Source organism: Theropithecus gelada, chromosome 5 (assembly GCF_003255815.1).
Source record: "Theropithecus gelada isolate Dixy chromosome 5, Tgel_1.0, whole genome shotgun sequence".
Taxonomy (NCBI): Eukaryota; Metazoa; Chordata; class Mammalia; order Primates; family Cercopithecidae; genus Theropithecus; species Theropithecus gelada.
In genome coordinates, this window is record NC_037672.1 from 107373009 (window position 1) to 107389870 (window position 16862).

The following is a 16862-nucleotide window of genomic DNA, read 5'->3' on the forward strand; positions in this document are numbered from 1 at the left end:
GCTTATTATGAAGTGTGTCTCGGTATCTTCCCTCCAAAATGCTAAGAAATAATTTAGGCAACAGTTCAGACTCTAAAAATGAAGATGGCTCGGTCTTTTCACAGACTGAACACAATATTGTTGCAACTTACTTGATTATGGCAGGTATGGATGTTTAATTAACAGTTATCTTTCTTTAGAATAGGCGAAGAAAGGCAGAAGTTTTCAGCATAAGGCATGCATTGTTTCAGGTTCCATATTATTGGCCAACCTCGACAAGTCATTTATCCTGACTTGGCTTGCTCGTTGGTAAATGAGGATGACGATATTCTATTTCTGGGCTGTAAAGATCAAATAAGAGAATGTGGGTGAAAGAATAAGTGAAAACATTGTTAGTGATGGCTATTGTCACAGGTTATTTTGAATTTTGATAAATAACATAAGAGCAGTGAAGTGGGGCTGAGAAAAGTTTTCTATGTAATAAATAGTTCTTTTATAAAAACCTATGTATTTGGTTACTGCATTGTCAAAGTTTTTATTGGAGAAGAGTATGCACCATGGCAAAAAGGTATTTTTAGCATCATTTACTATTCTTATATATAACCCTCATATTTTTGTTATTGGTGGTAGAATTTAGCTAAGGACTTAAAGGTTCTGGAAAGAAAAAGTCCTAAGAAGACAGAGCAGAGTATATTGTCATTGAGGACAGAGTCTGAAAATTCAGCTTGTTCCAGAATGCTTATTGGAAAACTCTTGAGTTTTGGATTTCATCTTTTAGTATATTTGCAACTGTGAGCAAGTTTCTTCTCCTTTTTGTTCTTACATTTTCTCATCTGTAAAACAAGCATAAGAATCAGTTACCTGTCATGATTGTTATAAGGAGAAAATTAAGTGACACATAAATGCCATATAGTAGGTGTTGGACAAATATTTGTTTCTTTTTCCCTTTCCTCCTCACATATTCACTGATGTAAAGGATTGTTTGCAGAAAAAAAGGGATGGGGGAATGACAGTAGAAACTTTTTATCTTTTAATGTGTCATTGAATTGTGTAACTTTTGTATTGAGTAATCACTTAATTTTCAACTTTAATGAGTTTTAGAATTAACTGTGTTATATTGAGTTCATTATTTTTTGCATTGACTTTTATAAAAATTTTCAAACATATTCAAAAGTAGAGTGAAAAGTATAACACATCATCCTATACCCAGTTTATAATTGTTTAGTTTCTTATAATTCAGCGTATTACTTCTAGTGCTAGAAATTGAGCTCCTCAGTTAAGTTTTGTGATTTTAGTGACGTGTTATCTTGTTCATTTGAATACCTCTGTATGATAAGTACTAGACAAGTTCTAATTTTTTTGTAATTGCAAAAAAGACTGAGACAATCTCATAACAATTACATGGAAATACCTTGTATACAAGTATTTGGTTTAGTTATTTGTAGATGAGCAAAAAAAAAAAAAAAAAAAAAAAAAACCAACTCAAACTATCCTTTTTTGACCTGGTTACAAAATTAGCATGCAGAAAATATTCTACTTAGTTCTTATCTCCGTAACAGTAGTAATAATAGTAATCTTACTACTGCTACTAAGTTATTTGAATACTTGCTATATACCAAGCACTGTTGTAAAACCTTACACATACAGAATAATTCATCCTTACACTAATTCAGTAAGTTACTCTTCAGTTTTATTTCTCTAGTTTATATAGATGAAGAGCTTAAGAAACTTGTCCAACACACACATCTACTAAGTAGCTACAGCAGGATTTGAACCCAGGCATTTTGGTTCTACAGCCCTCACATATAAATCCGAGTCAGCTTTATCAAGGTATATACAATGAGTGTGTGTTATTTGCTTGTGTTTCTGGTGGATCCACTGAAGAAAGCATATCTGACCTCTTTATGCTTTTGTTCTGCCCCTGCATCAAGCATCTATTTTTCTTTAAATCCCCTAACTTTCCTCCTTTAACAAAACTCACGTAAACTCGCAAATCAAAACCAAAACTATGAGGAAAGGGTGTAGTGAAAGCATTTATTTCATTTGTTACTTTTACCAAGAGCCTATTTAGATTTTTTTGTTTTTTATTTAATGGTTAATTTGATATTTCATTTAGATTTTGGCTCCTATAAACTGTTACAACTTCCAGTGCAACAGACGTTTTGTTAATTTATTGTGTCATTGAACACTCTCCCTTTCCCCAATTAAGGCTGGGAGGTAAGAGCACATGGTGAATTTGAGGATCTGAAATAAATCATTATGGATGAACTGTAAAATGAAGGGTAAGAGATAGATTGAAAAAGATGGCTGAGTACCAGACAGTGACAAGCCATGTAAGTATTAAAGGTGACAGGGAGTCACTGAAGCGTTTGAAACGAGAGTGACATGATCTGATTTGCATTTTAGAAATGTGCTATAGTGGTAGCTAAGAGACCACATAGGAGGCCATTGCAGTGATTCTGAGGAGGGAGTAATGGCAGTGAGGACAGAAGGAAGTAGATACATTCAAGAGCTAGAAGGTAGAATTGATGAATGGATGATGGGATTGTGGGAAAAGGAGAGAAGTATCGAAGATGACGCCTAGGTTTCTTTTTTGAGCTACTGAATTGATGGTGATGCTCTTCATCAAGATAGGAACACACTTGGGGAAGAATAGGTTTGAGACAGGAGAAAAAATCTCTCAGTTCAATTTGAGAGGTGTTCAATAAAAAGCTGGACGTATGGGTTTGAGTGTCCGGAGGCTGAAAAGTATCAGGGTATAGCCTTGGGTATGAAGAAATCACTCACAGTATGTGTTAAATGTGAAAAGAAAGGGGTCTAGGACAGAAGGTTGGACAATGCACATATTTAATAAGACACAGATGGAGAAACAAAGGCCAGGAAGTAGATCAAGAAGAGTCTGTTGAAGAGATTGGATAGAAGTCACAGAAGACAAGAGGGAAAATGTTTCAAGAGTGAAGGAGAAGTCAACATCAAGTGCTGCTTAGCATTTAGACTGACTGTGAGATGGGACTTAACTAAAATCTAACGACTAGGTGATCTATTATATACCCATTAGAAGACCTACAGCTGTGGAAACAAGGCAGCGTGCTTGGCACAGCTGCAGAGAGAATGGGCTAAACTGCTTACTTCATACCCCCCATTATTTGTAAGACTCCCAGAATTATAGTTCCTTTGTTCTGGTTGCGTACTTGGTAGGCATCAATTTACTGCACTGTTTTTATCTAACTTTAAAAACAAATCATTGAATTTGTAGCTAGCCCACAAAGTCTTCATTTCATTAAATTCTTTGGAGTATATCTTGTATACATGCTACAATCCTAGATGCTAAAAATAGGGCCAAAGATTCATCAAATTTTCTGTCATTGTGTTCTAATTGTCTTGAAGGAATGATAGAAATTAAGCAATATGGGTTTTAGTTGTAGCCCACTTATTAAATAAATAAAGCGTATGTCACATATTCAAAAACCACAGAAATCATGAGGAGCCTGAAATCTACACGAAAAGACTAGGAAAAGTAACAGTTAAATTATATAGCGTTACATAAGACTAAGTTAATCATAAGCAAGTGGTTTGGAAATTGAGGGAGGAGAGGATAGTGTGGGTAAGAGAAGGCTTAGGGGCTTGAACTGGTTTGAAGGATGGATGGCATTTGGATAGGCAGAGGGAAGGAGCAGGGTGCTCCAAGTGGGAGAAATATGAGTCAAGCATGGTGTATCTGGGGAAAAACTGGAATGGAGAGTTCGCTTGACAAGTGTAGAAATGTGCTTCTGGAGAGTGACAACAGATTGAGGCAAAGAGCCTGGAATATCAGGTTGAGACATTTGGATTTTTATCCCACAGCCAGTGGGGAATATTACAAGTTTTGGGGAGGAGAAGAACCATGGTTAAGTCTATGTTATAGCAAGCTGATTCTGCCAGAAGCAAGAAGGGGAAAAGAACAGGAATCTGGAAGGTTAGTGTAACAGGCTAAGGCAGAAGTTCTGACTGAAGTGCCAATATATGATAAAAGTTTTTACTGAGCTGATGTTGTTGTATGTTGGTGCTTGGAAACTGTCCCTCTCTGACAATAATTGGGGATCGATCATCAAGTAATTCTTTTCTCGATGGGGAACTCAACTCTATTCCTGCTTGTTGCACAACCCTCCTTTAGTCTCTAACAATCCAGTAATGATTCTAGCTTCTTGACTGAAATCTACTCACACCCCACCCCCTCACACCCCTTTAGGATCTAGTACAGCCCATATCTGGCTTATGCCCTTTACAGCATGTAGGGGATGATAAACATGCACATCCAGTACACTCAACAGTATTTCTCAGTGTAAAATAATACAGTGGCATTCTGGTTAATAAGTTTAGTTATCCGTCTACCTCAATGCAACCAGTCTGGGGCACTGACAACACTGAGGTTCTGGACCTGCAAGCAAAGAGTCAGAAACTTAATTAAGGTGGTATCAGCTGTGAGGCTTCTCTATGGACCAAAAAGCTGGCTCAACTTCCTCTCTGGATAGACAAGTCTTGTAGTATGCATTCTTCTATTGGGGTAGGGGTGTGCTTGTGTGTGTGTGTGTGTCTCTGTGTGTGTGTTGGAATGAAGAATTTGGATATGTTGAGTTTCAAGAAATACTGGAATAGTCATATAATCTTACATATGGTAGATGCTTAGTAAATGACAATGAGTTGAATGAAAAATAATATGGAACTGGAGCTTGTGTCATGGCTGAAAATAGTGACAAAAGTGCTGTGAGGATAGAATGATAATTGAAGCTTGAGAAAGGCAACTATGGAAAAAGAAGAGTCCCAGGCCCCAGGAAGGAAGAGGAGGAAGTTAAGCTGCCAAAAAGAGGGTATGGTCCATCATATATTTGTCCCAAAAATCAGCAGGAATGGTATGAAAGCCAGTGAAGGAGTTTCAAGGACAGTTCACTCAGTAGCGATGACATTAAAACCAGCCTTCAGTGCTGCCTTGTGCAATTGGCAGATTCTTTGTGTTTTAATTTTCTCATTTCTATTTCACAGAAGGGATGTGAAGATGTTACAGTTTTAAGAACAGCAGGAGCTCTTCAAATAAACGATCTGTTATGTTTTTAAAGGGGCTTAAATATTTAATTTTGAGTCTACTTTGAAACATTCAAATTAAACAAAATGCATCATATTTTTGTGTGTGTTCTCAGGTATGATAAGTATTCTCAGCAACATAATAGTTCTGGGCATCTTCATTAAGTACAAGGAACTTCGGACACCCACAAATGCAATTATTATTAACCTGGCTGTTACTGATATAGGGGTCAGTAGCATTGGCTATCCCATGTCTGCTGCCTCAGATCTGTATGGAAGTTGGAAATTTGGATATGCAGGCTGTCAGGTATTGGAGATCATTGGAATGAAAGCAAAACAAATAGATCAAAGAAATGTAAATTTAAATGTCTAAAAAGAATCCCAAGAGTTTAAATCGAAAAAGATATTGTAGGATAATAGACACAGCACTTTTACAGAAAAGAACTTCAGAAGTGACTAGCAGTATATTGTTTAATAAGAGAAATAAAACCACCAACCATTGTTATATTTTCAAAATTCTCCCAACCCAAAGGAAGAAACAAACAAAACAACTAGCATTCAACTAAAGAAGAGTGCTGATTTGCATATTTAAATGAAATGTGCATATTGCAAATTGAAAAAGAAATACCCTGCTTTCATCTGAAACAATATTTAGTGATTTAATCATATTATGAAAGACAGTTAAGTCACCATGTTGTTGAATTTTTTTCCTATAGAAAGTCCTCCATGAGAATTGTTACTAAATGCATTTGTTATTTTTTACTAAAAAGGAAATGAGTTAATATTAATTTGCTTTAATATAGTAGGCAAATATTACTTTTGGCCTAATTCTTTTAGCGGTTTACTATTATAAGCTAAAAACTATAGAGAATTAAATGAAAGTAGTAGTGAATACTGAATATCCACGTAAGTACCAACCAGTTTTGTTAAGTCTTACTGTTCCTCAATCTGTGCTTCAGATTGTTTTCCTTTTTAAAGACATAAAACTATACAGATAATGATGAAGGCCATGGCATACCATCCTCAATCTTATTCCTGTCATGAATGTTTTCCTATCTTATATATTTGCACATAAACCAGATACTGTCTGAATACTTTAGGTTTTGTGTAAATGATATAACATTGTTTGCATTATGTGATTTCCTTTCATTGTTCTATATTATGTTTTTGAGGTTTATCCATGTTGAGGGATATGGCTGTAAGTCATTCATTTTGACTGCTATACAATATTTCATTTTATGAACATAGATAGCCCAATGTACTTTTTCATTTTACTCTTATTGGACACTTGTTCCCATTTTTTTTTCTATCACAGAGAAGGCTTCAATAAATGTTCTTATATACGTCTCCTTCTGCAATATGTGAGTTTCTTTAGACACATTACCTAGGAGTGGAATGGCTTAAGTTGTAGAGAATGTTCATCTTCAACTTTATCAGAAGTAGCCAAATTGCTGTCCAAAATAGTTATTCAAATTATGAGAACATCTATTACTCCACATTCTCTTTAATACTTGGGATTGTCAGACTTTTAAATTTTCATTTTCAAGAGTGTAAAATGCCATCTTATAATCAGCATTTCTTTGAATATTTATTGTGGTTGCATGTCTTATGTTATAAACATTCAAATGCCAGTGGGCTTTTGTGCATACCCCATTCATTCTGGCCATTTTTCTATTGAGTTTGTCTTTTTCTCCTGTTGAATTGCCCATCTTCTGAATACTAGTCTTTTGCTGGTTTGTGGTTGTTCTGCACTCTGTTCATAGAGTGTTGTAACGAAATTTCACTGTAAGTCTTAAAATTTTGAAAAAAGTTCATTTTAGTTAATGAAATTACAAAATACTTTCCATAAATTTTTATTAAACTAGTTATAATTTGACAATGAAGATGTCTTTTAAAGTAGTAAAAAACATTTAGTATATTTGAGATATATTCTAACAATGGTACAAAAATCTAAATGTTTCTTGGGAGGGTGTTTACAATGGTAGAGTATTTTCAATTTTGGTTTTCAGGTTTATGCTGGATTGAATATTTTTTTTGGAATGGCAAGCATTGGATTACTCACTGTCGTGGCCGTGGACCGATACCTGACCATCTGCCTTCCTGACATAGGTACAACACTTTTCTCAGCTTTCTTAATGAATCCATTTCTTGACTAATGGCCACTCAATATATACGCTAAAATATAAACCTAATGGTTTGTAGTTAGGGTCAGTTTTATTTCTCTGGCAAAAATTGTTCAAATGTTTCAATGGCTTCCTATTGTACTTAGAATAAAATCCAAATTTCATAAGGTCATTCACACTTTGAGGTATGGACCAAGCCCAAAGTGAGGTCTTCGTATCCACTGTTTTGCTAGGTCTGGAAAGCTACTCTTCCTGCTTATCCTCTGACTGATTCTTTTCTCATTTAGGTTTTAGCTTAAATGTCATTTTTTTCCAGAATGTGAACTTATGTAGATAGGCTTGGTAAAAAGGGAGAACATATTTGTTACTTTTATTTGGCGTTACATGCATGTTTTGGCTCCTGAGGCCCACCAAAGTGCTCTGTAAAGAATCTACTTGATAACACTTATGAATCAAGCAAGTTTAAAAAAGTGAGTCCTATTAATGGCAAATGCTGCTAATATTTCCTATGCTTGATAATAGGGAGAAGAATGACCACCAACACATACATTGGCATGATTCTGGGAGCCTGGATCAATGGCCTGTTTTGGGCTTTGATGCCTATCATAGGGTGGGCTAGTTATGCCCCAGATCCTACTGGTGCTACTTGTACCATAAACTGGAGGAAAAATGATAGGTAAGGGAGAAGTTTACACTTTATAATCAAATGCTTCTAGTGTAGACATTTTCTCACCCCTTCAAATTTAAGCTCACATCATGTGTTCCTCATATAGAAGGTGGCAAAGTGCTTCCTCGGTAGTGATAATGTGATTCTAGCAAAAGTCGGAATTGAGAAAAGTGACTTATGCTTGTTTGCAAGTAAAGGTCATCCATCTCACTGTGTCTCCTTTACCCCATTCCTTCCTCCCTCCCCTGTGTTCTCTCTTAAAGCAGCAATGCAGGGTACCAATCACCCTTCCAATATTTGCACATCTCAAAGGTAGGATCATGAGCAGGAAAAGGGTTAGTGAAGCTAGATAGAGTGTGCGGCTCTGGCAAAAGCCCAGGCTGCCTCTCTGCTGTCTTTTCAAGATGGTCTGGTGTCCAAGCACATTCTGAGAACTGCATAGCAAAAGTACAGTCACTGCAGAGATTTACCTGCTAGTTAGTGAGGCTTCTATATATTTTCCAGGAACAAGAGGATATTTTAGTTCATTAAAGGAAATGAAGGATGACTTAAAAATGAACAGAAAATTTCTAAATCTCAAACCAGATCTAAATCTAAAATTTTTTCTGCAGATTCAAAAAGTAAAGGCTAGGCACAGTGGTTCATGCCTGTAATCCCAGCACTTTGTGAGGTTGGGGCAGGAAGATCACTTCTGCCCAGGAGTTTGAGTCCAGACTGGGCAACATATTGAGACTCTGTCTCTACAAAAAAAAAAAAAAAAAAGTTGGGGGCGGAAATTTAGCTGGCTGTGGTGGTACATGCCTGTGGTCTCAGGTACTTGGTAGGCTAAAATGGAGATTGGCTTGAGCTGGGGAGTTCAAGGCTACAGTGAGACATGATTGCACCACTGCACTCCAGCCTGGGTGAACGAGCAAGATTCTGTCTTCAAAGCAATTAAAAGTAAATACTTTAGACTTTATAGGCCAGATGTCTCTATTACAGCTCTTCAACTCTGTCATCATCCTGTAAAAGCAGCCATAGCCAGCATGTAAATGAGGGCACATGGCTGTGTTCCAATAAAACTTTATTTACAAAGATGAGTAATAGGCTGGAATAGGCCTACAGTCCATAGTTTGCCAATTTCTGGCCTAAATGAACTAAAAGTCAAATACACTTCTTAAACTATTTAATAATACAGTGACTACCAATATTATTTTTAATAATTATCTCCTCTTTCCCCTTTCCCTGCTTAGGACATTAAATGAGCAATCATGATTGCCTTTTCTTATTTTCAGATCTTTTGTGTCTTACACCATGACGGTTATTGCGATAAATTTTATTGTGCCCTTGACAGTGATGTTTTACTGCTATTACCATGTCACACTATCCATTAAACATCACGCTACCAGTGACTGCACTGAGTCCCTCAACAGAGAATGGTCAGATCAGATAGATGTAACAAAGGTAAGAGGCCAAAATCCTTGAAAAATTGTTGTCATGGAGCTTTTACCCACTCATAGTTGAAAGAGTCCCTGGGACCACTGCAGTCTTCTCTCCCTCATCTCCATCTCTCACTTCCCAGATCTTTCTTCTGTGTTTGCCTCCTTATTTTTTATTTTTTTGAAATGGAGTTTCATTCTTATTGTCTAGGCTAGAGTTCAATGGCACGATCTCAACTCACTGCAACCTCCGCCTCCCTGGTTCGAGTGATTCTCCTGCCTCAGCCTCCCAAGTAGCTGGGATTAGAGACGCCCACCGCCATGCCCAGCTAAATTTTTTGTATTTTTAGTAGAGATGGTGTTTTACCATGTTGGCCAGGCTGGTCTTGAACTCCTGACCTCAGGTGATCCGCCCACCTTGGCCTTGCAAAGTGCTGGGATTACAGGGGTGAGCCACTGCGCCTGGCCACTTGCCTTCTTATTTCTGAATCATGTGCTGTTTGCTCTTTTGGATATATTTTTGGCCATCATCTCTTGATTTCCTACTGTGGGTGATGAGGATTTATTCTCTTACACCACCCACCTGCCCAACTCCTCCTCCATACCTTTCTCCCTCCTTATCTGTCAGTATAATGTTAACAATATTTGGTTAGATAAAGAGGCTTTTTCTCTGCTGTCAGTATGTTTAAACACACCACAGATGTGATGAACCTTATCCTCTTCTTGGAGCCATTCTCCTGGTTCCCTGGGGCCTCCTGCTCTGTTTTGAACTGATTGCTCCTGAGGACCGCTGCTCAGAAAGCCAACATCTTCAGGTCTCCCTTCATCATCAGCTCAGGATGCTTTCACCTCCTTCCAGGGTCAAATCCCCTGTTTTCTGGAATGCTTGTCTTCCTTTTTTTTCCCTTCTTGTTCTTAGTTTATTTCCTCTGATTTGGTGGAAAACATTCTTCAATTAATTCCTGAAGTTATGGGAGAGGTAATATTTTTAAGACTTTGCATGACTGAAATTGTCTTAATTTTAGTATCATATTGACTGACTGTTTGCCTGGTCTAGAATTCTAGGTGCAAAAGTAATATTCAAAGAGTTTTGAAGGTATCACTCTGTGTCTCCTAGCTTCCAGTATTGCTGCTACAAAGGCTGATGGCATTCTGGTGGTTGATGCTCTGTGGTGATCTGTGAGTTTTCTCTGGAAGCTTATAGGATCTTCTCTATGTCTCTAGTTCTCTGAAAATGTATACTGATGCACCTTGGTATGAGTATTTATCCAGCACTGGGTACTTGGTGAGTTCTTTCAGTGTGGAGACTCCCATCTTGCTCTTCTAGGAGATTTCTCTCATGATTTCTCTGATGATTCCAGTCCCTCTGGTTTTTTCTCTTCTCTTTCCCTGGAATTCCTTTTATTTAGATATTTAATTTGCTAGATTTATCTTCTAATTTTCTTAAATTTTCTCTCCTATATTGTCTATTTTTGTTTGTCTCTTTTGTGGTGGTTGTTTGTTTCTTTTTGTTTCTACTTTCTGGGAGATTTGCTTAATCATATCTAGGTCTAGGATAAGGGTGAGGATAGTGAAGGTCAACCCTTGGGTGCAAAATGCAAGCAAGCCCCAAAAAACTCATTAATAAAAAAAAGTGGCTTAATCTAGTACTTAAAAAAGTTAACGTAAAAATTATGTTGAACAAAATAGAAATTTTAAATAAAAACAGGATCTGACCCTGCACCTATATAATTCACCTGATTCACCTTCCCTTGATCCTAACCTGATAATATCATACAACCTTTCTATTACATTTTTAACATTCTACTCTCACTTTTACAGATAGGGTAAAAACCATTAAAAATAATTCCAACTTTTATTTTAAGTTCAGGGGTATATGTGCAGGATGTGTAGGTTTGTTACATAGGTAAATGTGTGCCATGGTGGTTTGCTGCCCAGATCATCCAGGTATTAAGCCCATCCATCCATTAGCTGTTCTTCCTGATCCTCTCCCTCCTTCCTCCCTCTACCCTCTGACAGGCCCCAGTGTGCGTTGCTTCCGCCGTGTGTCCATGTGTTCTCATTAAGTGTGAGCACACATAAGTGTGCTCCCACTTATAAGGACAATATATGGTATTTGGTTTTCTGTTCCTGCATTAGTTTGATAATGGCCTCCAGCTCCATTGATGTCCCTGCAAAGGACATGATCTCATTCCTTTTTATGGCTTCATTGTACCACATTTTCTTTATCCAGTCTACCATTGATGAGAATTTAGGTTAATTTCATGTCATGTCCATGATTGCTATTTTGAATAGTGCTGCAATAAACATACATCTGCATGTGTCTTTATAATAGAATGATTTATATTCCTTTGGGTATATACTCAGTAAAAGAATTGCTGGGACAAATGGTATTTCTGTCTCCAGGTCTTTGAGGAATTGCCACACACAATCTTCCACAATGATTGAACTAAGTTATACTCCCACCAAGAGTGTAAAAGTGTTTTTTGTCACAATCTCACCAGCATCTGTTATTTTTTGACTTTTTATTAATAGTCATTCTGACTGGTATGAGATGGTATCTCATTGTGGTTTTGATTTGCATTTCTCTAATGATCAGTGATGAGCTTTTTTTTTTTTCATGTTTGTTGGCTGCATGTATGTCTTCTGTTAAGAAATACCTGTTCATGTCCCTTGCCCACTTTGTAATGGGGTTGCTTGTTTTTTTCTTATAAATTTGCTTAAGTTCCTTGTAGATGCTGGATATTAGACCTTTGTCAGATGCCCAGATTGCAAAAATTTTCTCCCATTCTGTAGGCTGTCTGTTTACTCTGTTTATAGTTTCTTTTGCTGTGCAGAAGCTCTTTAGTTTAATTAGATCCTATTTGTCAATTTTTGCTTCTGTTGCAATTGCTTTTGGCATCTTCATCATGAAGTCTTTGCCTGTGCCTATGTCCTGAATGGTATTGCCTGGGTTCTCTTCTAGAGTTAAAAACCATTTTTGTTGATAAAACAGCTATTTTATACTCTATTCTCTCCTTGTTTTATGGATGTATATCTTCTGTTATTTCTGTGACATTATGTATATATTTATATTTCCTTCTGTTTACCACATATTTTTGTTTCCCCTGAGTTCTTGCACTGTTTTTTTTTTTTTTTTTCTTTGCCTGTCAATGTAAAAGTTTTCTTAAGGTCTGGTGGTCAATGATTGTTCCTTCATACTTAAGAGTGATGCATTAAAAATGTTCATTGTAAGCATGGATATGCTTATTAGTGAGATGTTTCTTTTGGGGGAATTTCTAATTGTCTCTGTAGTTATTATTATGACCATCGTCATCATTATTATTATTCTCTCACTGTGATTATCTGTTAGTCAAAAAAAATTTTTTTTTCTAACTTCCAAACTCAACCTGGAAACAAATACAATCCTATCTTGAGCTCAGTGAGTTCTAGCACAGGCAATTTCTGCTGGATGTGTATTATACATGATGCAGATAATTTTGTAAAGGAGCTCTTTTGTATCTTGTTTAAAAGGAAAAATTGTCTTTTTCATGTTGCTCCCTCCTGATAGCCTGTTAAAATGATGGAATGGAGATTTGGGGGGAATTTCTAACTGTCCAGGTAACTGTATCTCTAGGTATTTTATTCTGGGCAGAATTCCTTTCATGTTCCTAGGAGGGAGGTACAAGTCTATCTCCAAGTTTCTTCACAAGGAGGGGGCAGCACACATATACCTCTTTTTAACACAGTACTGAAGTGCTTAGCTGAACCTGGTGTCCCTGTGTCCTGAGTTTCCCAACTACTACTTCTTCTTCTTCTTCTTCTTCTTCTTCTTCTTCTTCTTCTTCTTCTTCTTCTTCTTCTTCTTCTTCCTTCTTTCTTCTTCTTCTTCTTCTTTCTTCTTCTTCTTCTTCTTTCTTCTTCTTCTTCTTCTTTCTTCTTCTTCTTCTTCTTTTTTTAAATACTGAGCTCTGGAAGTCTTCCAGGGAGAGGAAGGGGAAGTTACTGGGTAGACTGAGTGGACAGGCAGAAAGATTTGGACGTCTAACTACTTTCTTTTTTTTGTTTTGTTTTTTTTGTTTTGAGACGGAGTCTCGCTCTATGGCCCAGCCTGGAATGCAGTAATGCAATCTCCGCTCACTGCAAGCTCCGCCTCCCGGGTTCACGCCATTCTCCTGCCTCAGCCTCCTGAGTAGCTGGGACTACAGGCACCTGCCACCAAGCCTGGCTAATTTTTTGTATTTTTTTTTTTAAGTAGAGACGGGGTTTCACTGTGTTAGCCAGGATGGTCTCGATTTCCTGACCTCGTGATCCACCCGCCTCGGCCTCCCAAAGTGCTGGGATTACAGGCCTGAGCCACTGTGCCCGGCGACTTTGTAGATTTCAACCAGTTCTATTTTGAGCTCCATGTGCACCCCCACATCCAGAGTTTTCTGGTATCCTTTGTTACTAGAATATCCGTTGCTCTGTAGCATTGTGGTCTGTATCTGGTTTTCCCTCATAGTTGGCTCTTTTTAGCGTTTATTCATTTACTTATTTATAAAATTATTCTCATGTTCCTTACATAATTTGCATCTTGTCCAATGGTCATTGTTTCCATTAAAAAATATGTATTGTCTAATCTCTGATTCTCTGTCCTTAAGGGTTTTTTGTCTTCTTTAACCTCTGTTCCATAATTTTAGCAGAAAACCTAGGGAAGAAAGATAAAAATATAATTTTTTCATTTAAACAAGATGCAAGAGACCTCCTTTACAAAATTATCTGCATTGTGTATAATATATATCCAGTTGAAATGGCCTGTGTTAGAATTCACTGAGCTCAAGATAGGATTGTATTTGTTTCCAAATTGAATTTAGAAAGTTGGAAAGTTACTTTTTTTAGTTTAGCAGATAATCCCAGTAAGAACAAATAATAATGATGGTAATAATAATAATAATAGCCATGCCAGCAGTTCATAGCATAATGATGTGAAGTGGGGTGGGGTGGGTTTTTATCTGTCTTTCATCAAAGTCAGCTTTTGTACTCTCCCCTAGCATACAGAAAGAAAGAGGGCATTCTTTTATGTGTGTGTACCATTCTTAAAAGCAATGTTATATATTCTTGATATACCCATTTCACAAGGTCTTATTATCATAGTCGACTTCAGGCACTTGAACAAACAACATCAAAGGCAAAAAAAACTCAGCTATTTCCTTTATATCATCAACAACATAAACATATTCAAATTCCAACCTAGATAGCTTTTTACCCTACTTTAGATATATTAATATTTAAATATTTTAGATATTGGGCTTGGTGAATATCTATTTCTTTTCAGATGTCTGTGATCATGATCTGCATGTTTCTGGTGGCATGGTCCCCTTATTCCATCGTGTGCTTATGGGCTTCTTTTGGTGACCCAAAGAAGATTCCTCCCCCCATGGCCATCATAGCTCCACTGTTTGCAAAATCTTCTACATTCTATAACCCCTGCATTTACGTGGTTGCTAATAAAAAGTAAGTAATGTCTAAAATGCTTGCAATACAAAATAAAACTGATATAAAAAGAATGTTAAGATTTCTTGGGAGAGAAGTGACAGAAACCCACTTCAATCTAGCATAAAGGTCATTTGCCTCATGTGACTGGAGCAGCATCTAGACCCTTAAATGCCCAGAGCTCCAGATTTGTGACAGACTCTTCCCACACAGTGGCAGAGATGACTGTGGGTAACCCAAGACCCAAGTTCTACCAGCTAAGCATCCCCAAATACCAACTGCATCTCACATGGCTCTCTGGCAGAAAAGCCCCTGGGATGTCAGTGGTCAGCTTAGTTCAAATGGTTACTCCCATCCCAAATACATGGAATAGTGGTTTCCAAAGAAAAGAGTGATTTTATTACTGGAAAATGGACAGGGCAACGTTGGGCTCACTTGGTGGGTAGCATAGATGTATACTTACAAGAAATAAGACATATCATTCAAATGCAAGGGAAAAGTTCAGTCCCAACATAAAAGGTATCTGGATACTAGAGAATTCTTACCTCCTCTCTTTTTTGGGTTTCTCAGCAAAATGTTCCCTTCCCGCCTCCTCAATGAAGTTTAGGCGGAGTCTCTATCCAGGCTGGAGTGCAGTGGCGCGATCTCAGCTCACTGCAACCTCCGCCTATGGGTTCAAGCAATTCCCTGCCTCAGCCTCCAGAGTAGCTGGGATTACAGTTGCCCACCACCATGCCCGGATAATTTTTGTAGTTTTAGTAGAGATGGGGTTTCACCATCTTGGCCAGACTCATCTTGAACTCCTGACCTTGTGATCCACCCGTCTCAGCCTCCCAAAGTGCTGGGATTACAGGCGTGCGCCACCACACCCAGCTGAGGTCAGGTAATTTTATCCTGGAACGACAATGTTTGGAAAAGCAGCTTTAGTTACAGGTATATGAAGAAACATAAAATTTTACAGCCCAAACAGACCACATAAGAAGAATGATGAACACATTTTAAATTCAGAATCTGCTGGTAGTTCTTTTGGAAAATTCTTGCTGGGAAGAACAGATGGAAGAAACACACATTGTTAGTTCAAATAAACAACTCATGGCACTTGACATTGGTAGCATCCTTTTAAATACATACAATTATTTACTTTTATTAGACGTCTTCAATCTATAGAATCAATGATGCAAAATTGGCCTTTAACTGTACCATATACCTTATATATTTATAAAGTTTCTCAACAGGAAATCTATAGAATCAATAGTGCAAAATGGGTTTTAACTCTACCATATACTTTATATATTTATAAAGGTTCTCAACAGGAGATGTTAAGTTGGAGGCAGAAATTTATCCAGAGATGTAAATTGGCAGTAGTGGCATCTTAGCCATACTTGAAAATGCTTTAGAAGTTACAAATCATTATGAGTTAATGCCAAATTTTCCTTTTTTTATTGTAGGTTTCGGAGGGCGATGCTTGCCATGTTCAAATGTCAGACTCACCAAACAATGCCTGTGACAAGTATTTTACCGATGGATGTATCTCAAAACCCACTGGCTTCAGGAAGAATCTGAAATAAGAGAAAAGGACACACTGTCAAAACACTTTAGTTTTTTGACAATGCTTTTATTTTAAATATGAGCCCATTTAGATCAAGTGTAGACATGGATCATTGTCCTATGAGACTGTAAGCTCCTCAAGCGCAGCTCATGCTTCTTCTCTTTGTGCACTGGCTGCTGCAGTGCATGCTTCTCTGTGTCCTGATATGTCAACTTATTGCTCATCTCCCTTGATGAATTAGGCATCTGAGGTTAACGTCCCCTTTCTTTTTCCCTATTATGGCATGCATTACACTGTACTGATGACCTTTAACTTGCCTGGCTCCTCCATTAAAATAGAAGCAGTCACTAATTTAATGTTAGAATAAATGAGTAAAAACAATAATAATGAATAATTCTAGATAATTACTGAAATGAGTTGTTGGATGTTCCCAGTTAGAATAGAAAGCATTTTTGGCATTTCAACATTTTAACATTTAAATCAATTAACTTATGTTATTAAACAAAAATAATCAAATGAACATTAAACACAATTGTTTCTAAATAAAATGTTAAGTCGATGCATATATATTATATAGCATTATAACCCCTGTGCATATTTTGATGTTTTCTGCA

At 37.2% G+C, this 16862-nt stretch overlaps 1 protein-coding gene across 1 annotated transcript; it reads left to right on the forward strand.

Moving 5' to 3' along the window:
• RRH (retinal pigment epithelium-derived rhodopsin homolog) lies at window positions 1-16843 on the forward strand. The gene is made up of 7 exons (XM_025386212.1): window positions 1-144; window positions 5154-5344; window positions 7047-7146; window positions 7683-7836; window positions 9102-9270; window positions 14542-14720; window positions 16148-16843. The coding sequence occupies exons 1-7, from the start codon at window positions 39-41 to the stop codon at window positions 16260-16262; spliced, it is 1014 nt and encodes a 337-aa protein (XP_025241997.1). The 5' UTR covers window positions 1-38; the 3' UTR covers window positions 16263-16843.
• Window positions 16844-16862: the final 19 nt, after the last annotated feature.

What these genes read in the sequence shown, in the direction of transcription:
- RRH (XM_025386212.1), top strand. Translation starts at nt 39, where the DNA reads ATGCTAAGAAATAATTTAGGCAACAGTTCAGACTCTAAAAATGAAGAT. An exon ending in AACTGGAGGAAAAATGATAG is followed by an intron (nt 7,837 to 9,101) that starts GTAAGGGAGAAG and finishes TCTTATTTTCAG; the next exon opens with ATCTTTTGTGTCTTACACCA. An exon ending in TACGTGGTTGCTAATAAAAA is followed by an intron (nt 14,721 to 16,147) that starts GTAAGTAATGTC and finishes TTTTTATTGTAG; the next exon opens with GTTTCGGAGGGCGATGCTTG.